This window comes from Trachemys scripta, chromosome 4, assembly GCF_013100865.1.
Source record: "Trachemys scripta elegans isolate TJP31775 chromosome 4, CAS_Tse_1.0, whole genome shotgun sequence".
In the NCBI taxonomy this organism is placed as follows: Eukaryota; Metazoa; Chordata; order Testudines; family Emydidae; genus Trachemys; species Trachemys scripta.
Window position 1 is genome coordinate 32,645,812 of NC_048301.1, and position 23,760 is coordinate 32,669,571.

Here is a 23,760-nt window from a genome sequence, read left to right on the forward strand (position 1 = left end):
GTAGAGCTGCAGACAGAGTGGGGCGCTTCCTCCCGATGGGTGCTGGCTCAGGCCCCGCTGTGCCCTCTGAACGTTCCTACATGCCCCCTAAGGGTGTGCACCCCACAGTTTGGGGACCACTGTAATAAATGAATACACAATAAATTACCTCTTTAATGGTAAAAAGATGAAATCCCATTAATTTTATGACTGGTTAGTATTGTTTCAGTAAGATAGCTGATGTTTGAAATGCAAAGTTTCTTGCTATCTGTGATCTGATGTTATGTAGGGTCGAGGCACAAGTTCTGATGTATGTGTGGGTTTGGTTTTTTTTTCACAGTATTGAGCAAATAGTTAATCATTCTCTGTAATCTAAATCATTGACTTTAAAGAATAGATTTCTCCAGGGCTTTATTACGGAGAGTACATTTCTTTCCATTTGCTACTGATCGGTCCTTTATAGTGATGGAAACACTGCAGAAGACAAACAGATTATAGGCTGCCAAAGAAAATAATCATACACAACCAAAGCCAATCCATTCTAGAGGCCAACCACCAAGTAGATGGTAGGATATCTTACACAGAAAGTCAACCAGGCCGGGCTTAAGGGAGGAGCAAGCCATAAACAGGGATGAATGGTGATGCTGTACCCTGTGTCGGCAAAGATGCTCTGAGATGAAAAGAAGAAAAAAGTACTACTCAGAAGTTTTTACCATTACAAGTTGTTGGATAAAAAGTGAGTTTCAGAGAGGGATTAGTCAATAACTAGTGGAAAGTATGTACATCAGAAGTAACCACCATTGACAACAACAACAGATCACTTCAGTCAACAAAATGGGCTCCACCTCTGAGATGGAGCACAGCATCTGTGAGAGTGGGCGTTCCCTTCAACACTCCCATCTCCAGTGCCGCCAGAGTAACAGATGCTTCCCTTCTGGTTTGAGGTGCTCACCTGAACAAAACACCTGGACCCCACAGGAGGCCAGACTACACATCAGTATACTAGAACTGAGAGCAGTCCACCTGGCTTGCAGAGCCTTTCTCTCACTTATACATTCACTTCATATCCAAGTGATGTCAGACAACATCACCAATGTCTTTTACATAAACAAACAGGGCTGAGCAAGATCTCTTCCCCTTTGCTGGGAAGCAGTCAGACTTTGAAACTGGTGCATCAGAAACCACATCATTCTCCAAGCCACATACCTCAGTGGGATCTCTTTGCCTCTCAAATGAACAGAACTCTTTCCCTTGTATTGCTCCAGAGGAGCTCTGGGCCATGGCTCAGAGGGTGGTGCTGTCCTGTTGTCATGGACGGATGATCTCAGGTATGCCTTTCCTTCTATTTCTTTGCTACCACAGCTCCTGAGATAGATCCATCACAACAGGGCCATCATTCTCCTACCACCCAAATGGCCCAGCCTGTTTTGTTTCCCAGAGCTCATGAAAATGTCAGCCCATCTCTGATCAGGATCTGTCCCTGCTTGGACTTCCTAACCCATCAGGGAGGCAGAATCAGACACCCCGATCTAGACTTGCTCCATCTCAAGCCTGGTGTGTGGATGGGCATCGGAAATAGAATGCTCCTGTTTGGCACCTGTTCAGCCTATCCTTCGCCAAAGTAGGAAAGATTCAACTAGGACTAGCTCCCTAGCTAAATGGAGATATTTCTCTTCCAGGGTGCAGCATAATCAACCTTTCCCAGTCACTGCTGATATCCCACTTTTAGTTGCTGTCACTTGACGACCATTCAATCCTTTGGACCTAAACCAATAATTTTATAGAGCCATACGTTATTTGTATTCCTGTAGTGTCTAAAGGCCCCAACTATGATTGGAGTGGCTTTGTGCAAGGTTCTGTACAAACACATAGCATGAGGCAGTTCCTGTCCTGAAAAATCAGTCCCAAGCATAGGTGCTGACTCCGTGGGTGCTCTGTGGCTGGAGCACCTACAGGGAAAAATTGGTGGGTGCTTAGCACCCACCAGCAGCTCCCCACCCCAGCCCCCAATCCCAGTCCGCCTCTGCTCTGCCTCCGTCTCCTCCCCTGTGCACACCGCATGGCCCCTTTTTCCCCCTGGCTCCCAGCACTTGCGCCGCGAAACAGATGATTTGCATGGCAAGCGCTGGGAGGGAGTAGGGAGAAAGGGGAACACGCTGTACTTGGGGAAGAGGCGGGGCGGGGATTTGGGGAAGGGGTCCAATAGGGGCAGGAGGGGGCGGAGTTGGGGCAGGGACTTTGGGGAAGGGGTTGGAATGGGGGCGGGGAAAGGGTGGGGCCAGGGGCGGTGGGGGCAGGGAAAGTTGGCGCCTATGGTCCCAAAGTGTTTCAAATACGGTGCAATCAATGAGGCATCAACATTAGCATAGACTCCTGCAAAATTTGCCCTTAATCTCTCTGTGCCTTAGTTCTGCATCTGTAAAACTGTATCTTGTAGGGGGGGTTGAAAAGATAAATTAATGATGTTTGAGACTCAGGTAGTATGTTGAAGAGCACTGTAGAAAAGCCCCTGAGGCAATAATTCCATATTCAGTGCAGGATTCAGATGGTGTTCAATGAATGAAGCCTGGTGCCGCTTCACTGAATAGCGAGGAGAAAAAGAAGTATTTATTGAACATGTCCTTCATTCTTTGAGCACTGTCCATCCTGTGCACTGAATGGTATTAAATAGTATTTGATCATGTAATTAAAGACTCTTTTATAATGCATACACACAAGAGGGCAGAGTTACAGTTACACATGGCAACCTTAAATTGGAATTTTTTAACTTTCAAGTGCTTGACTTTGCAACTTTAAATTTCTTTCAAATGTAGTTTTCTTGCATGTAATTTAAACAACTTGGTATTTGGCCCAGTAACTTCAGATCCTGAATAAGGGAGGTCCACTGAATGCAGATTTGTAAAGCCTGTAGACACGTTAAGTTTCCAAGTGCAAAGATACTGTGCACGTGGACCAAGAATAGAAACAGTGAGCTCCATGCCATGTATAATGTGATTTGCATTATTATTTGGTGAGGTGTCAGCCACACCACAGCAAAAGAATTGGGAGAATTTCCGTGGATGGAATGGAGCGTTGTCTGTGCTCCTGTAGCCTTTTTTAAAAAAGATTTGTTTACTGGGAACGTATGTGCTGTTATCCTCACTCCTGCTAAAGTACAGCTACTTTAATCTTGTATCTTCCACGCTAACAGAAACTTTTTTGCTCTTGTTCAGGGGTAACATGCTACGTCTATAAGATCTGACATATGGTTACACTCTAGTCTTGTATCAGATCCACTTTAGTTAAAAGTAATGTTTCTTTAGATGATACTGTGAGGCTTAATGCCGACAATTTTTCTAGCTTTGTTTGAAGGAAAATAGACCAGTCACCCTTATAATATAAATTACTGGTCACCATGGTGATGCACAATATCATTGTAACATGATGCAAAACATGTGTCTTTGAAATAGAAACAGAAGCTTTTCTACCAATGAGCTGCATGAAAGGCCTGTAGAAAATGGACTTTGGCTGTTTCAAAGTTTATCCAAACTTGATTTTGGCACAGTAGCCTGTTTCACCAGGGGTCATATTTTATTATGCTTAAATGATAGATATGCTATTGTTGTGGTTTAGTTGCTTAGGTATTAACATGCAGAGCTACAGCTCTCAAGAGGTGTGTCTGTTTCTAGTTTTAATGGTCAGAGCTGGAGTATTGTGATACTGAGTTGAAAATGGAAGGCGTACCAAGCAATGTTGATTGTTGTGAAAGCTGCTTTTCTTGTAACTAACATCGTAAGATAAGGCTGCTTTAATTCAGTTTACTGGGAATTGTGTTTTTAAAGAAGATATGAACAGCGACACTTCCTTATTACTGCATGGCATGTGAAATTCGTTCCACCTGCTGGAAGCCTGAGCATATCCCATTCCTAAAGGGATGGAATGTAGGGAAATCAAATTCACCCCACCCTCACTAACCTAGGCCACTGCAGCTGCTATTCTAGCTTATGGTGTGCAGCCCCTCCATATTGGTAATAAGGCCCATAGGGTATGTCTACACTGCAGTTAAACACCCGCGTCAGCTGACTCAAGCTAAGGAGCTGTTTAGCTGAGGTGTAGACATTCGGGCTCAGTCCAAGCTCTGGGACCCTCCCACCTCACAGTCTGTGCCTCTATTAAACAGCCCCTTAGCATCCCAAGTCAGCAGACATGAGCCAGCCAGGGGGTTTTATTGCAGTGTAGACATACCCGTAATGTCCATAAATGGGGCTCTTTAGCTTGTCTCTTGTTTCATCCTCCAAGTGACCTTCTCTGCCTATACAGGCTGGCACAGAGACCAGTTATTTGGTGCACAGAAACCCCTGAATAGCTTCTCAGTCACAGCAACACCGCTCTCCCCTGCTTTGTGCAATCCTTATGTAGGATTTAAGTTGTACAGCGGACCTTGACTATGTTAAGTAAGGAACTGAGAGACATATAAGTAGCACAACAATAAATTACATAACTCTTGTATCCACCAATGTGTTGTCTTCCTCCAAAATAATGAAAGGGGAGATAATGAGGGAGAACGGTGCATACTACAAATGAAGTAAACTTTAACTAAACACACTTAAAAAAAATACGTAGCCCTCACATCGTGCTTTATTTTCACAATACTATCCAACAAATAATTATCCTTCCCTGCAGTACTGCAGGGTAGGTCAGTATTGTACCTGTTTTACAAGTGGGGAAATTGAGGCACGTAGGTGAAGGGACTTGACCAAAATCTACATATTCAATTAGTGGTAAAACTGGGATTAGAATTTGAGGCTGGTAGCCAGAAACTCCTCAGTCAATGAACATGACTCCTCTTGGAGACAAATCTTTTTAATTATAAAACGCACATTTGGCTCACAATGAGTTTCTAAATATATGTGGTGGTTTTTTCTATTCTGATATTCAGCCTAGAAAAACAAAGATCTCAAAAGAAATGTTATTGTATTTAAAGTAGAAAGTAGTGACTAGTTTGACAGATCTAGTCCAAAATGCAAACATCTAGAGAGGGATGTCAGTTTAAAAATAAAAAAGCGGTAGCTTTTAAAAAAGAACAAAACAAGAATAAGAGGTCAATTGCCTTATCTTTTACAGGCTTTACCTTTGTAACTGGTGTTGATAAAGCTATTTTCAGCCATTAGAAGGAGCCATAATTTTTCTGGAGGCCACAGAGAGAGTATCCTGAGGAAAAGGGAGCTCCATACACCTTTCCAGTGGTAAGCTTCCTTGGGCTATCTCAGGAGACTCTTTGATGGGTTCCCAAGGAAACTTGGCCTCATTTTCCTGGACTAGAAGAATAGTGACCTGTGCTCTGAAGTTTTGAAGATGGTGATGGGGAGAAGAAAAGGTGGTGTACGAAAACATTAAATGAGAGCCCCCAGAATGCTCCTCGGGAAGATGCACAATTCAGTCTTTGGGGAGTGCAACAACCTGATCAGCTCACTACATTTTTCCTTCAAAAAGCAAAATATATTTTGTTTTCAATACATTTTGTCTGTTTTTGAAGATCTTTAGAGCCTGCTTTCTCCTCTTGTATTTAACTTTATTCAAGAGCTAGGCTTAAACCCTGTGGCAGTCATGTCATCTTATACAAAACTTATTTAGAATGCACAAGAAATCAGCATTTATTATTTTTCCTTCAAAAGTGTGTTAAACACCTTCAGAGAAACAAGTCAAGTCCCAGTCCTAAGATTTACAGTCTACATCCCACAACAAGTGAGTCATACAGAGACAATAAAAGGGGGAACTGCAAGGGAAGGAGAAGCATTACTATAATATTAGATTAATCTTTATAAATTAAAAAAAATTGCTATTAGGAAGTCATAAATCTCTTAAAATAATGCCTTGGCACTTGCAGGAAAATCGGAGACCCGTGAGTAAAGATTTTGTGTAGTTAAAAAAATCTCTGAAGTAATCAGTTTTCATTAAAATCAGGGAAATATCTTAAGAATATGTACTTTCAAAATATTTTTCCTGTATTTTCATTAGCCTTCGTTTTAGTGGGTTGAGGAGTGGGGATCCCTGATGTGGGAGGAAGCTTGCTTTAATGTTGCTAGGTAATAGCTAATTGTGATATTAACCGCCAGAAAGTTGTTGGCAGGAACTGTAAATTCTTGTCTTATTAACAGAACGTGTCTGAGTCGAGTACAGCAGTATATAAAAGCTGTTGTATTGCTCAAAAAGTATAATGTGGGTGATAAATTCTTTAATATAACCACAGTGTATATAACTGGATTTATAGCAGGTTAACCCCTTTCTGTACTACAGCCTAGTTAGTTCTCGTCCAGTAATGGCAGTAAAGTTGAATGTAGCAAAATTAATGCAGAACAGTAATAGAAGGATCTGTGTTCCCTGTGCTGTGATGAATGGAGAAGAATAAAGAAGAGTTAAGGAGCTCCATCCCCTCCCTGAAAGGAGGGAGTGGTAACTCCATTTTCACTCAGCTGGGTCATAGCTCTGAGGCTGGGGTGGGCCAGGATTTAGTGGGCTAAAAGAATTCTGAGCAAGGTATTGGCCACTTTTGGTAGGAGCTGGTGGTACTTGCTAAAATGAATACTTTTCCTTGAGCATTTAGTACCTGCTCTGTGTTTGGATCCCCTGCCCTGCCTCAACAGGGGATTTTGCATGGGTGGAGGAGCAGAGTTCCTGCCAGGAAGGGGAGCCAGGATGCACTGTTGGGGAAGGCTCCTCCACAGGGTTTTTACATGTGTCCCTACCCACCCCACTCCCAAAGGGACGCATTAGTAGAAAACTCTAAGCAAAGTTTCTGAACCTGCAGTTCCCTACATGTTTTCCTTGTAGATTTAATGATATTGCCTAAAGTGTGGCTTTCACAAGATTTCGTAGGGGAGCTGTAAGGTGATTAAATCACCTGGTATACAGAAGCACACTCAAATAGTCTAAATACCAAAAGTAATATAGTAAATATCCATACATTTTCAACTCACATGCAACAAGATCACTTTGCATCATTTCATGGGGCATTTTAAGAATAATAAAAACTGTAATAATGGGCAAATAGCTAAGGTGGATAAAATCAAGTGCCCTTTTCACTACAGGGGGTGGTTTTGGTGATGTGCTGAACGTTTAAGTTGCTTTTTGAATAAAACTGTACTTATCTGAAAATAATATCTGAAGCTTAATTCTGAATATACAGAAGACGTGTGTGCAATGCATGGTTTGGATAAATGAAGTTGTTATGCATAAGGGAATTCATTTATATAAATGTTAGATCGGAGAGTCACTTGAGTTGCAAGAGCTTGATTTGACACACAACTGTTTCTGAACAATTCTAACAGAATTAGTTCAAACCCAAATTACACCTGTTCCTTGATCTCTTTACTCCTCCCCTCTATCTTTGGTTAAACTGCACTCATTTTATCAGAACAGGCCTATTTATGCTCAGATGGTAGGAAGCACCTCCCATTGGGGTAGGAACTGCAAAGAGAACTGAAAATTTTCAAGTATTTTACTGTAAACTGTCATTTCCCCATCATCCCCATGTTGCCCAAATCTCACACTGGATATTCGGTCTGTGTTCTAGTTTTGGGGCCAGAACCAGACCGGTCTGTCATTAGTTTGGTACTAGGCTCATTTGCCGGAGCCACCACAATGATTCTCTAGGCTTCAATTCTTCTTTAGTTTTTTTTTTTTTAATAAAGGAAATATAAATATCCTACCAGCAGTGAGTAAAAATGAAACTGTTCAATCTTCCATGCTGATTTGTGTGTGGGACAATGTAACTCTTCCTGCAGAGGTGCTGGAACAATTTGTATAGTGTGGGGGGCCGAGAGCCATTGAACCGAACTGTAAACCCTGTATATGATGGAAACCACTTTAAGCCAGGGGGTGCAGCAGCACCCCCTGCACTCCTAATTCCAGCACCTATGTCTTCCTGTGGTGAGTTACCCCAGGCACCTGAAAAGAGTTAGAAAGCAAGAGTTGACCAAATCTTCTGCACTCTTCCAGCTCGTTGTTGAGGGCAAAAAACGCCTGTCTTGCATTCAGCGAAAACCAGCAAGTCAGGAAGGCCACCTCCTAATTCCCACTTCACCACCACCTATAACAAAGTGTGACTGTTGACTGCCCTTTGGGATTTGTTCAGCCTTGCAGACAGCCAGTGCAATGGGAAAGCTCCCCTTCGGTGCCTGTTCAAATGAATAGGCAAGGGCAAATTAAAAGGTGGCAGAGGAACTACCAATAGCACTGAGGCCATCAGCAATAGAGTAAGTGCCTGTATGCAGGAGGTATATTAGAGAAAAGCATCCACAGAGACGGCTGAAATGTTTGGCTTTTCTCAACGCAACTGCACTAGGCATTTCTCCAAAGCAGCAGGAGAATGTGAAACAAGCCAGTATCAGCCTCCTCCTTTTTCTGAATAACCAGTCTCCTCTTCCCTGCACAAGTGCAACTTACAGAGAATCTCCACAGCTTTGAATTTCCATAGTATATAAAATCTATAACTCTGAGACCAAGGAAGGCAAACTGGGGAAAATACTGGGGTATGCCACGTCCTTACCAAATCTTGATACTAGCGTGGCAATTATCCTCCAGTCCTAAATCTCGCCAGAAAAAAAAATGTGGTATCTGTTAATCTCCATTTTCACTTGTATACCAATAATACCTGAGCCTTCGTTTAGAGCTGACTGTAATTGTGAGGATCATTATCCACTGCTGGCTTTAGATCAGGTCTGATGGTGTTACATTCTGAGGTGCAGTCCAGACCAGTGAGGGATTGTGTCACCGCTTGTCCTGCAGTCTTGGGTGCCTCACAGTGCTTTGCTGCTGTAGCTCCCAAATAGGGCCACTCACAAACAACCTAAGAGCATGTAGGTCACACCCTGAGTGTCTGTGTATAGTTGCAGCTTGTCAGCAACACACCAGCCACACTCTGGCTTCCACCAGCCGTGATTACTACCAGCAAGGTGACCTCAACATACTCCCAATCCTGAGTTTTCCCAAGAAACGTGTGTTCTGCACTGTCCCACCCTTTCTTGGACAGTTCAGATATTAAAGATCCATTGCCCCTGTAAAGGGTCAATATTCAACAGTTTCTTACTTTAAATGGAGTTCCCAAACAGCTCATTTTAAACACCCCATTTGATTAGTTTAGATTAAAAATAAAACAAGTTTATTTAATTACAAAGATAGAGGTTTTAAATGAGTACAAACATAAGGTATTATTTCTCTTGTAACAATTTCTGACTTTAAAGATAAAATGCTTTCTAGTAGCTAAAACGAAACAATTGTGGTTATATTGTTCCTGTCCCATGTTCTTTATATTCGGTGTGTATAAAGCAGTGTGTTGGCTTTCAGCTGATGCTGTTGAAATTTAGAGCCTTTACCAGTGTAGGCTGTATTTAAGTCTCCTTTCGGAGCTTCATTTTGACTAGTATCTGCTCTGTCACTACCCACCTTTTAGGGACCCTGACACTTGCTGTGGCTAGCCATGGGGTATAGAACTCCTTTCCCCTTGACATTTTGTCTCTGTTAATAACTCCCTACTTCAAAAGGATTTTAAATTATATTCTGTGTGTTTTTTTGTTTTTGTTTTTTTTCTTCCCCTCCCCCAATTTCCTCAAGATATATTTTTAGAGTATAATCATCATTGTTGGCCTCATATTTATTTACCTTTCCCCTCTCCATTCACCTCATACCTTAACTCTTGTGTTTGGACCCATACAACTGGTTTTGTTTGAATTTGAGAAATCTGTTTAATCAGGCCTTTCTGAAAAGGAGGCCGGCTGGAGTTTTGGCATAAATGTAAAATACTGCAACATTGAAAGAGCAGTTGTGTCTTACTCTTTTGTTTGGCTGTAAGAAATGCAGACTCCTTGCTCTAATGTAAATTCCAACAGACAAAGGAGTTTTATTTCCTTGTTTTAAGTCTCTTGCAGCCTATACACCTTTTAAGATCTTGTAAATCTGATATATACATTTTGATAGAAATAATTCAACTACAGGGTCACACTTTTCATTGCTTCTGTGAGCCTACCTCATTTCACACACCAGGAGCTCCTGGTTGGTTGCCTGACGGGCTGGCCAGCCTGCCTTGTTTCCAACAAAAACATTTGTTAAAATTGACATGTTCCTGCAAAATGTTTTAGATGTGTATGAATCAACTTTTTCTGACTCAACCTCCCCAGAACACAATATCCTATCAGTAGGGTTACCATCCGTCCGGGTTTCCCCGGACATGTCCGGCTTTTTCAGCTTTAAATGGCCGCGTCCGGGGGAGATTTCTAATAAAGTAGAAATGTCCGGGATTTCCCCCTTCCCCTCATGCAGAGTGCAGCGCGGTTGATTGGACAGCTGGGTCTGATTGAAAGCCGCTCGCAGCCACTGGGGCCTCTAGCAGCCACAGTCCCTCCCCCTCCCCCGCTCCCTCCTCCCCCGCAGAGCAGCGCGTCAGTGTTTGGCTGCACGTGGAGCTCGCAGCTCTCCCTCGGCCTGGGGGGGGGGGGGGCAGGCAAGGGACACGGAACAGGCGGGGTTAGATTGTTCAGGGGGACTGTTGGGAGAAGGGGGTGTAGAGAGTGGTTGGGGCAGGTAAGGGACAGGGAACGGGGAGGTTAGATTGGTCGGGGGTTCTGGGGGGACTGTCAGGAGAAGGGGGTGTAGAGAGTGGTTGGGGCAGGCAAGGGACAGGGAACAGGGGGGGTTAGATAGGGGGTGGGGTCCTGGGGGCAGTTGGGGGGGGTCTCAGGAGAGGGCAGTCAGGGGACAGGTAGGGAGTAGGGGGATTCTGAGGGGGGCGGGAAGTGGGAGGGAGCGGGGCTGGGGCAGGGCTAGGGCAGCGCCCTGTGTCCTCTTTTTTGATTGTTGAAATATGGTAACCCTACTATCAGAAAATTTCTAAGCAGCTTTGCCCCAAACCCTGTGTGTCCCAGAAGCTCCCTAGTGAGATTGTGACATGAGAGGTAAATCAGCCAATCATCTGATTCAGTGGAAATTGGGCTTTTTCAATTGTCACCACAATCAGTAGGGTTCTTCCCATTGATACCCCTGGATCTTCAAAAGTTATTGTACAGACCAAAAAATGCCATTGACTTGACTTCACTCAGCCATTTATTGTTGATAGCTTACTGCATGGATGATGATTTTCTTAACCATGCAGTGTTCTACTGATAGGAACTTACACATATACCATAGTTAGAATGACTGACTGGATTCAGAGGGATTCATCCTGAACTTAAATGCATGGGCCTGCATCCCCATATAGTTGTTGTAAAATCTTCTACTATTAGCATGCGTTTTGCATTAACTGCCCTATGGTTGAAAGTAGGATTGAATCTTCAATTTATCTTGCACAAAATGCAGGTAATAGAATGATTGTCCTGCAACAGGAGGACTGTTTGTGCTTCTATATATTTCCTCAGATGTAATCTGTTCTTATCCATGCTCTCTCCAGTGTGGTGTTGTGGTGTGCTTCAGATGACAAACCTTGATTACATTTTAAAATCTTCTTGTGTCATTAAAGCCAAAAACAGCCAGTCAAAACTACATTTGTATCTACTAATGGGATAGTTACTTTGATTAGACCTTTTAGTTATAGTTTAATACTGACTACATATAGCACATCTGCATTAGGCTAGAAGTTCTTAGAACCTCAGAGTTGTTTCCCAGCTACAATGTTTATTGTCCTATCCAAACTCTTATTTTAGTGAGCTCCGCAAGTACTGTGTATTTCCACTTCAGAGTTTGTATTTCTGACTAATGTTAATTTATATTCTGTTGTATTTAGAGCACAGCATTAAAACAATTTTGTGATACTGAAGAAAAACCTGATACTGAATGCTGTAGAACTGTATGGTTTGCAGAGTGTTCTAAATAAGACAAACTTAAAGCATATCCTTTCACAGATCCATTAAACTGTAAACTTTTAAAATAATAAGTCAGTGAAGGGTTTTTTATGGCTTTAAATCACAGCAACTTTAAAATAGCTGTTACTTGCTTTCTGGATCAGTTTCTAGTTTTTGAACACTAGGTCCCATTTGAAGTGGACCTCACACTAAATGGTAGCATGGGATTCTTTTACTTAAAAGTTCAGTATTTCTAGTAGCCAGAGGAGGGGATTTATTCAAGGAGAATCTAAACAACTGGATCTCACTCCTGTTGAACATGTTAAAAAAAAAAAAATCTTAACAATAAGTGGTATAAAAGTAGCATTATTATTACTAGGATATGCTGGTCACAAATGACTTTTTTATATACTCTATGGCATTTATATTACTATTTTGTGTTCACTGTTGCAGAAAACAGAAGGATATATAGTCTCTGCCTGAAGTAGTTTACAAATTATATAGACAACCAAATGCAGCCCAAAAATACTCTGGATGACCCAAAGGGTGTTTTTATCATAGGTAGTGTGGGCAGGGTGAGCTTTTCCAAATGTTGACTTCATCGGAAACAGGGAGGAAGCGAACACTGAATACTTTAAAACTGAGAGACTGTTTAACTCTCGTTTCTCAAATTGAACTAAATTTTAACAGTTAATACCACCTGAGACTTTGTATGTAAGAGTTTGGGAACTGGAAGCTAATTTATCCATCAATTACCAGTTTTAGTTAAATGTGAGCTCTGTTCTGCAAACACTGAGGCTTATTATTGAAAATCTTGATCTGTCTCACTCTCTGTGGCACGCTGCTTACACATTTGAATTTCCAAATTTCTTCCCTGGAGATCTGCACTCAGTTTTCTCAATCTCAGTGGGCTCAGGTTGGCTCAGATTGGTTTTTCATGCGAGTCTCTGGGTTTTTTCAGTTTCAGGAAAATACAAGGTAAATCCATCATTGCTTTCTGTTTCCTACATCGTAGACATTATGTCTAGTCAAAAATATAAGTTAATATCTCTTCTGCTCCCCCTTCCTATTCCCAAGTTACTCTAATAGCCTGGTTGTGAGAAAATGTCATTAAAACTTCACTTCAGGATTCCACTGAATTTTACATGGGAACCTTTTACATAAGGCTGGGAATGTCACGTTTAGCCCACTGTCCAGGACAAGTTTGTGCAGCATATTTTCCTCATCATTTTGCAACTTTGCCATGTGCCAACCCCAAAGATGATTCTGGACTCAGTGAGGTCCTATAAACTTAGAGCCCAGTCCTACAAGGAGCTGTCATTTATCTCCATGTGAATTCATAGTGTCCAACACCTTGAAGCATCAATGCCCTGATTTGTAAGGTAAGGTGTACAGCAAGGATGTTGGTAGTCATTCACCTGTAGGTAGGTAGGTGCATATGCATGCATGATCAATCTGTGTTTGGACATGTGCATGCATATACATACACTATTTTCACACTGGTAACGATTCAGTAAAACTATTTTGGTTAATTCTCTCCTGCGCTATAAAAGGCTTTTATTCCCAGGTTATTGACTTGAGTTCTTTTACAGATCATATATTAATATTTTATTTAAATGAGTCACTCAGTGAAACATGTATATGTTAGCACAAAAGTCTCTGCAGAATAATTTTGTTGAAAAGTAGTGTGTTTTTTATTCATGACATTTTATCAGAACCTTGCTAATGGTGCAAATGTAACAAAAGGCATCTGTTTTCCATTTCACTGAATTTTGTGTAGTAGTAGTCAAACAAAAAGAGAGAAAAAAGTAATGAACAGAAATGGTGTGTTGCTTTCTTTAGACCGTGCATCCAAAGATGGAGGAGATGGGGGTGGATTGTTAACTGATATAGCAGAAGTTGCTATATCTTAATCTTCCTGAAAAGTATGTTTTTGTTTTTTTAATTTGTGTTTGGATTTGCATCTAGGGAACTTCTTTGTATCCTAGTAACTCATGCTTCCATGGTGCTTGTTTTAAGATAACTTTACAGTGTAGTAAATATATGTCTGGGTTTTTTTGGGGGGGAGGGGGAGAGAGGAGGGTAAGAGGTTATTTAGTGTTGTTTTTTTAAAAGCTTCGGTGCACTTTTTTGCAGCCCATGTCATGACTTTATTATAAAGATCCTTTAACACATCTGTTTTTTTCTTCTTCCATCTAGAATGTTACCACATATCTTTTTGTTTTAAAGATTTTTCCCCTAGAGTTTGTGCTTTAAAATGCTCTCCATGCCTAAGCCCTATCAACATACCTGAGATTTCTAGTTTATAATAAAAGCTTATATTGTATTTAGTGCCTTTCATTCTGAAGGTTCCCCAAGTACCTACAACTATTTAAGCATCACTGCTTACAGCTGCCTTTTGAGGGCACCAACTTGCACAAATCACATTGCACAGCTACAGAGAAAGGGGAATATTTGGCAAATAGAGTAACCCCTACTATTACTAAAGTGCAGTGGGTTTTTAGTGTTCACACAGGATCTGTTTGTTTGTTTTAAAGACTCCTCCAAAATACCTCCACACACTAAGCTGCATAATACTCTTATTTTTCTATCTCAGAAAGCTGAAAGTCTAAGTCGACCTGCATGCAGATCTGTTATTTCCTTAAACTCTTTGGCTGGAACTCTTGTCATAGGTCCTGTTCGTTTCCCATGAAGTACCCTGTGTGCTGAAGCTGCTGTTAGTTATGTAGGTAGTGTTCTGTGAGGAATAATTAGATACAGTTTAACAGATTGTTTAGAGATCACAATGTATTAGGATGCTTGTTTTCTTGACCTGTTCAAGGCTGTAACAAACTGAATTCTGGTGAAGGGGGAAAAAAAATCTCAAATGCTGGTCTCTGAGTAGGGCAGCTACGGAAGCACCACAAGTTCTGAGTCAGCACTTTACACAATTTCTTTTTAAATCCTCCCGCAAAACACAAATCTGTGTGAAATATTCTGTATGGACTGGAACTTACTCAAACTAGATGATAACGAGACCCACTGTAGCAGCTTGTTGTATGATTTACCCTTGTCTCCAAGTCATCCTCATCTCAGCTACATCAACCTCCTCATCTCTTGACTTAACAAATGCAATCTTGCCCTGCTTATTTGCACTCAGTACACTGCTGTAAACATCATTTCCCTATCTCATTGCTTTGACCATGTTCACCCCTCTTTGTGCATCCCTTCACTGCCTCCCCTTTTTCTATCTCATCAAACACAACTACTTGTCTTCACTTTCGAGGCCCTTCTCTGCTTACATCTACCTGATCTGTCATCTGTTGTAGGCTGTCAAGATGTTGACTCCTGCCTCCACTCTGAAAATGATGCCAGTCTTCATTGCCAACTTGTTTAATTTTCAATCCGGCACCTTTGTGCTTTCTCCTTTGCTGGCCCTCGCACTTGCGAGGAGCTCCCCATAAATATTTGCCAAGCAAATTCATTATCTACCTTCATTATCCATAATCCCTCCTTAAAATTGTCTACCAAAAACTTAACGGTTAGGCCACTGCTTTGTCAGTATCACTGCCCATTGTCTCACTGTTTCCTAGTGCTTCCCAATCTGTTGGAATCCACTGTTGTCTCCTGCCTTATGCTTATATTGTAAACTCCTCAGGGAAGGCCCCCTTTTTTGTTCTATGTTTGTACAGTACCTTGCACAGTGGAGTCCCGGTCCATAACTGGAGCCCTATCCGCTACCTCAATCCACGTAATAAATAATACCTAATAAAATAAGTCTCTTTTAAAATCATGGCTCTTGTCCAGCCTCCTAAACTTACTGTCCATATCAATTGAAGTTATATTCTTATTAATGTGATCATTAATGATGATACAATGAGATGTCACTTGATGCATGGCATTCTTCATGGAAGTAATATTCCTATGAAAATACAGAAACAGTACAGTATTTGGCTAAGCCTTTTTTATACTATTGCTTTTAAACTGGGAAAGTGGGTTTTTCAGATTAAATGCTTGGCTGTAAAGTATATTGTTTTCCAGTAGTAGATGCCTTTTAAAAAACCCAAAGGATATTTGTTGCATTGTGAATTCAATAAAAAAAAAAAATTTGACTCCCCCCGCCCATGCTGCCTTCCTTTCTCTAAATTAGCGTGTGAGTGAATGTGAGGCTGGAGGGCTAGGCTGAGGAATGTTTTCTTGTGAATCAAATGTGAATCTTAAATCAACTTATCAAATAATGAGAATGCTGGATCCTGTTTTAAAGTCAAACCATGACAAAGTTGATACCACATTAAAAGGAGAGGTCGTCATTAAAATAGTAACTTGTAAACGAGTAAATGTAAATAAGATTTTCTTTACACTTATTTCTTGTTACCTTTAGCACATCAGGTCCACCCATTTGGCCAGGAAGCACCTTTTTCAAGAGAAATGGAGCCCTTCTACAAGGTAAGTCATAGATATATATGCATCTCCTGAGTAATTCTTATTAACATATTTTCACAGTGATCATAATTTTCATAATATTCTTTTTGGGGAAAAAGTTCAAAATGACTTTGTGGTTTTATTTGCATTGTACCTGATTCCTTTTATTTCAGCTCTCTTTAAATCCTGGTTTCATGAAAATAGCAAATTATTACTCAAAAGTGATATTGACTGTGAAAATTGCTGCTTTCTCCTTCCTCAGATTGATTTGCTTATTGTAAATTATAACAATTTTTTCTTGAGTGAAATTGAGAGTACACAGTAGAAAATGTCCGAGGAACAATTTAAACTGTGTTGTTGAAGCAAAATTCTTCCCTGAAAGAGAGAGAGACTTTCTTTTAGTTCCTAGCATGCATTCTCTAATTGTGCTGATGCCAAGATGTCTCTTCGGGTGGCCATGTGTCAACACCACAGTGGGGAAAATAATTAGATGATTTGTATCAAAGAAAACCTCCCAAGTTAAAATGTGTTTATTCTTCTTTATATTTGTGTAGGACTTTGGAATTATTTTTGTTTTTATTTCAGTGTGACATACAATAAACTACCTAAAACTACATAGTTTGTGGAGTTTAATAGGTGTTAGGGAAAGGTTTTCAGAGAGTTCTATTAGATTTTTATTCTTCAGAAAGAGTATTTTTGGTTTTGTGGATGTGTACGTATAACTTCTCTCATAATTAGTGTTTCTTGGGAACATTAAAAGAAAACTCTATCCCCAAATTATGTCAATTTGTTTATTTGTGGAAATAACTTGCAGACTTTTCATAAGACCCTTCTGTTCTGGAACAAACAAGTTATAACTTTTGTATTGAGATCAGCCTGTGAAATATATCAATTTTGGGATCTTATTCCTCAGTGCTTGAAAGTTTTATGCAGGTAGCTTCCATTATAAATGAAGGTACTCCTACCCTGTAAAATGTCCCAGAGATCAAGAGGGGATTTAACATTGAGGCCAATGGCTCACATGAGGCCATACCCATAATTATATATACAAACATAGTCACAAAATAGAAAGGAGTGGAATGTGGCGGCTCTCCTAATAAACTACTGCAGTTCAACGGAGAATATTTTTGAGCTAGTTTTCTGCATATTTCTAAAGCCTGGCATCTTCATTTTTTTTCTAGTATCTTTGTTATAGTGTGTTCTGATGTATTTCATTAGAAGCTTCAGGCTGTTCATTACTTCTAGGAGACAGTACAGCTTACAGAAATTGGATCCTTTAATTTTTTGTAAGGACAATATGGATTTGATGTCCTCACAGTCACAAAACCATATTGGAAGGAATGCGGGGGGGCGGGGGGAGTCTAATATGTTACGTTTCTGCTTCACTCGTTCAGGGCTTGTCTGTGGTTGAGTAAGCGGTTTAGATGTATCCCTAATACAATTTTTTCTGTAGTTACCTTAGAAAATTAGAGAGATTGTCAAGTTTGGATGGCACAAATGTTGATCTCCCTTTTCTTATATTACAAGATGTTTATGAAGTCAATATAGCTATTCTGTATTCCCCACACCTCAGCAGATATTCCAGCCCTTTCTCATTACAAAAACAGGCAACTGCCTATTGAGTAACTGATTGACTAGCAAAGCTTTCAGCTGGGCTGGTATTCAGCATAGCCACATCAAATGGAACAAGTTAGCCAATATTCTGTCCCAAACCCATACACCACTACGGGATGGGGTGAGGGGAGACAGGGTAGGGAGGGGACAAAGTATCTGTCTGAGATGGTTCCCTTAGTACTTTATGCTCCAATTTGAAATATTGTAGACTAGAGTCAAAAATTCCTTCAAATCTCTGGTTTTATTTTTAAAAATGGGTGCTTATATCTGTATATCTCAGCAAGTAGCAAGAAAACATTGCTGCTGCTGCTGCTACAGGTGATCGTTCAAGTCTAATCTTGATGTAAATGGGGTAGGTGGGTGGAGGGGGATTTCAGATGAAGAAAAGAGAGGCTACAGTGAAGCCCTGCACCCAGATAGCATTTAAAACCCCTTACTCTGCCAATCTCTATCCATTTTCTTGGAAACAGGAGAACCAGACATTCACATGTGAAATTAACTCAACTGCTAGTTTCTGCCTATGCTTCTGTTTCCAAGGAAGCAAACTTTTGATTGGGAAAAGTAAGATAACAGGAAGGGTTTTTAAAATACCTTTCGTGATAAGCATCTAGTTAAACACAGAATGTTCATTTGGTATTACAGAGGGTAGTCTGAAATGACTGCCCCAAAGTTTAGTAAACAAAACTTATTACACACTTGGTACACTCCAGTTCATTTGCACTATTAAAGGAAAGTGTCCTTGGTTTTTGGTTTCAGAGTAGCAGCCGTGTTAGTCTGTATCCGCAAAAAGAACAGGAGTACTTGTGGCACCTTAGAGACTAACAAATTTATTAGAGCATAAGCTTTCGTGGACTACAGCCCACTTCTTCGGATGCATACCAAAGCTTATGCTCTGTTAGTCTCTAAGGTGCCACAAGTACTCCTGTTCTTTTTTTCTTGGTTTTTGGGGGGCTAAAGAGAAGATCACTCCACTGTGTTACCAACTCTTCTTAGCTGAGAGAGATGGACTTCTCTCCCTGTTTCCATCTGTGTTTTATTTCAATTATTTGGCAAAGCAATTTTAAACGTTATAAAGTCTGCCAAAGGAAAATGGTGACCGAGAAACCTGTTATCTGCAGAAATCAAAATAGGGAAAGAAGAAGAAATAACAGAAGTTAAATGGAGTGTGGTTGTCCTATAATCATTATGTCTTTGATGTAAAAAGAAGAGAGAATTAATCCTGTTCTGGCTTTCTTCCCTGCCCCTTGTTCAAGAGCCTTAGTTCATCTCCCAAAATTGATATGAGGTGTCCCTTCTCTATTTAACTTCCCTGAGAATAAGATGGCTGCATCAGTTTCTTCTTTGGGGAGCTCTGTATTATCTGATTCCTGACTTTGCTCTACAACCTGGGGCCAAAGAAAATGAAAGAATGAACTTTATTTTCCCTATTGTCAAGGCCCTGCCCTAGCCACTCCTTAAAAATCTGCCCCCCCCCCCCCCCCACTGTATTGGATTACTATGGTCATAATTAAGGCTAAGATTTAGTCATGGGTATCTTTAGTAAATGTCATGGACTGGTCATGGGCAATAAACAAAAATTCACGGCCAGTGACCTGTCCATAACTTTTACTAAAAATGCCCATGACTAAATCTGAGTTGCACCGGGGCGCTGCTGCACTGGGGGTGTCCTGAGGCCAGCCCCATTGGCTGCTGCTCTGGGGGCCCCCGGGGCCAGCTGCCCAGGGCTGCTGAGCAGCGGCGGTGCAGGTGCCCCCCGGGCTGCCCGAACAGCTGGCTGGGGGGCGGCTCCAGCAGCGTCTGGTGTGGCTGGCCCCAGGACAAGTTGCTCAGGCAGCCATGGGGTCAGCCACACTGGTCACTGCAGTTGCGGAATTTCACAGAGGTTGCGGAAAGTCACAGAATCTGTGACTTCTGCGACCTCCGTGACAAACTTGCAGCATTAGTCATGATGCCTATGTGCTCTCCCTTCCCCACCTGAACTCCCATGCAGATTCTAAAACCGGTTTCATAGTACACAGGACCTTTTGCCTCATCTAAGTTTCTAAACTTACTGCAAAAACTTCCCTAATGAAGTCCACGAGGGCTATTTTGCAGGATTTCCAGAATTTGTAGGTTGTTTGGCTTCTTAGCTCAGTTTTCCTGTTCCTGTGCTTCATTACACATGTTGATTTTGTTCCAAATCATCAACTTTCTCTTTTCAAACCTTCTATCTGTTTTTTTCCTTTATCCAGCTGTTTTTAATCCATCTTTATTAAAACAACTTTCCACTTTAGTTTAGCGAAATTAGTGATTTCCTCCTATCATCCATTTTATGTGGAAAAGATCCTGTTCTTGTCTGGGGCATCTGTGCCAGGTGAGAATGGTGAGGTCTTATGTAGCAAGGGTTTGAGACTGATGTATGGTGTTTCAACAAAGTCAGCTATATCTCTCTGCTGTGTACTTGGACATTCTCAGTTCATGTCCCAATTTCAGGAGCGCAAGTGTAAGGAGATCAAGTTACTTGCCAATCCATGGCTTAAGCATTGCCACTAAACTGTCTTTGTGCTCACCTCATGTGCTTTCTGTCCACCATTGCCAATGCAAAACCCTGGCTCCAAATACTTGAAAAAATAAAATGAAAATAAGGCTTCAATTTATTCCTCTCAGCTATAGTTAGCAGTGATGTAGGAATACTGACCTGCAGATTCCAGCTGCTGGCTAACTACCTGTCTCTAAGATGTACAAGGACTGAGATAAAATTAAAAATCTACTGTAGCCAGAAATCTCAACTTTTAAATTCCCTTTCATTTTGAAATACTACCGTTTTTTAAATGACCCACTCTTTCTTAATTGCCCTCACTTATAAAAACAAAGAAGCTACTTAGGCGTCTGCTGCAGGGTTTTATTAAAAAGTTGTATATTTTCAGAATGTTTTATAAAATTTGAACACCTGTCATGTCTTTCCATATTGGCTATGTGCTATTTGAGTAGTGAAGCAATACACCCGGCTGGTTATCAGGTATAACCACATTTTGTTACATAGTCTAATTTCTGATGTCTGTACTAGGAAGATTTTCTCCCCCAGTTCTGTTCAGCATAATGGCATTTGAAAGCCAACTACCTGTAAATATGCAATAAAGTCTTGGTGTGTTTTGGATTTAAGTGAATCAGTGCTCTCGTGATCCTGAAAATGCCTGTCTTGAATACTGTCTGTGGGCCTCCTGTGTTCGATCAATAGGATTGCAGCATTCAAGCAAACTGAAATCAGCCTGACTTATCTCTGAAGTCACAATCCCTTTTCCCTTCTTCCCCGCCCAGCAAAGGGGAGGACAAATCTCATCCCCATCTCTCCTCACAGCAATGAAGTAGAGAGGGGAAATCCATGTGCCTTCTTTTGATGTCACTTTCCTAGTAGTGAGGCAAGGAAAAGAGGGAAGGATGTTCCCAATGGCTTGTCTACACATACAAATTGCATTGCTTTAACTATATCGGTATACTTAAAGAGGTATAACCTCCTTTCCCCCAGTGTAGATGCAGTTACACCAGTTAAAAAGTGCTTTATACTTGGTATAGCTTATTCCCTTAAGGAAAGGTGCATAATTCACATTTGTACCGATATATCAGTTCATCCATACTAGGAGGTTGCAGTGTCTTAACTATTTTGCTAAAGAAATCACACAATCTACTAGAATTCTTTGAGGGGGTCAACAAGCTTGTGGACAAGGGTGATCCAGTGGATATAGTGTACTTAGATTTCCAGAACGCATTTGACAAGTTCCCTCACCAAAGGCTCTTAAGCAAAGCAAGCAGGGCTGGGATAAGAGGAAAGGTCCTCTCGTGGATCAGTAACCGGTTTAAAAGATAGGATTCGAAGGGTAGGAATAAATGGTCAGTTTTCAGAATAGAGAGAGGTAAATAGTGATATCCCCCAACGGTCTGTACTGGACCAATACTGTTCAACATATTTATAAATGATCTGGAAAAAGGGGTAAAGAGTGAGGTGGCAAAACTTGCAGATGATACAAAACTACTCGAGATAGTTAAGTCCAAAGCAGACTGTGAAGAATTACAAAGGGACCTCACAAAACTGGGTGACTGAGCAACAAAATGTCAGATGAAATTCAATGTTGATAAATGCAAAGTAATGCACATTGGAAAACAATCCAAACTACACACACAAAATGATGGGGTCTAAATTTAGCTGTTATCCTTGATGAAAGAGATCTTGAAGTCAGTGTGGATAGTTCTCTGAAAGCAGCCACTCAGTGTGCAGCGGCAGTCAAAAAAGAGAATAGAATGCTGGGAATAATTAAGAAAAGAATAGATAATAGGACAGAAAATATCATGTTGCCTCTATATAAATCCATGGTATGCCCACATCTTGAATACTACATGCAGATCTGGTCACCCATCTCAAAAATATATTGGAATTGGAAGAGATACAGAAAAGGGCAAAAAAAATTATTAAGGGTATGGAACGGCTTCCATATGAGGAGAGATTAATAAGACTGGGACTTTTCAGTTTGGAAAAGAGACGATTAAGGGGGTATATGATAGAGGTCTATAAAATCGTGACTGGTGTGGAGAAAGAATTTACTCCTCATAACACAGGAACTAGGGGGCACCAAATGAAATTAATAAGTAGCAGGTTTAAAACAAACAAAAGGAAGTATTTCTTCACACAACACACAGTCGACCGGTGGAACTCTTTGCCAGAAGATGATGTGAGGACCAAGACTATAACAGGGTTCAAAAAAGAACTAAAGTTCATGGAGGATAAGTCCATCAATGGCTATTAGCCAGGATGGGCAGGGATACAAAACCATGCAAACCAAGCCCCTACTCCAACAGTTAAATTGATACAAAACTGTGTTTAGATCAGACCCAAGAGATTCTGCACATCTAAAGATAGGCTACCAGTTTGCTTGTGTGTGAACATTCGCATTTATACAGATATGTTTTCCTCACCCCTGAACCTACCAGAAACCATGAAATAACCAATGTATGTGAGTGCAGTGCATTAAAATAATTGCATGAAATCAAGGAACTGAACTGGAGTTTCAAGTTTTTGAGTGTTAACTATTGATAGAATAAATTTGTTTCAAATTAAGTAACAAAAATAATCCTCAAATGTCTTTTAAAAAAAAAAAGAATAAATGTAAGGGCTTCTGATTCTCCAAGCCAAAATCCCCAGAATGCTTTTTCTGTTGATATTCTCATTAAAATAGGCATTCATAGAGAGGATGGGAATCTAACGTGGTCCAACATTTGCTGTCAATACATGCTACTTGACCAGGCCTTTCTTTGAGAGATTTCAGCAGTTAATTCTCATTACTTTCAAGATGAGAACCAGTTAATAGTAGACTTTCAAAGAGGATCACAAATCTATCAAGTTGACTAAAAGCTTAAAATGCTTTATATTCCAATTGCCAGTCACCACTACCAAATACCGAAGGGTCACCCTTGGTCCAATGGGCTTCCAGGCCAGATAGTCAATTTATCTGCTTTTAAGTGGATACTGTTGCCAGCACACTGATAAAAAGGGAAGAAACTCTCAGGTGAGTTTTGCAGTTGGAATTTGTGGGCCTGATAGCTTAAAAAACAAATTTGCAGGTAAGAAGATCCCATACTCTCTTGTCATCTGAAGATTTGAGCGGCTAACACAACTGAATGCATATTGCTGTTAAATGAATTTGAGTTGGATCTACTGAGGAAAATAAATAATATGCAGATAATGTGCCGTAATTTTTAGTGTATTTCAAACAGGTCAGTTGTAATTAAAAAAAAGAGAGCTCTTCCTGAAGGACTTGGACTGTTGTGCCAGTTTCTCTATAGAGTGTCTTGGACAAGAAATCTAATAATAAAAAGCGGCAATGTTGTTCGTTCTTTGTTAAATATATCTTTTTTCACTTGAAGGTTGGAATAGGCTTGCTACTACCAGATGCATGTTTAGAGGTTGATTTGTTCCTTGCATCAA

The 23,760-nt window shown here is 40.7% G+C and overlaps 1 protein-coding gene across 7 annotated transcripts in view; it reads left to right on the plus strand.

The window, feature by feature from the left end:
• The window catches only part of FOXN3 (forkhead box N3), a 300,577-nt gene that overhangs the window by 185,047 nt on the left and 91,770 nt on the right, over positions 1-23,760 (plus strand). For all 7 annotated transcript variants that reach the window (XM_034768119.1, XM_034768118.1, XM_034768120.1 and 4 more), the window contains one exon: positions 16,150-16,214. In XM_034768119.1, the coding sequence (XP_034624010.1) occupies positions 16,150-16,214 (65 nt within the window). The remainder of the gene's footprint in view (positions 1-16,149; positions 16,215-23,760) is intronic.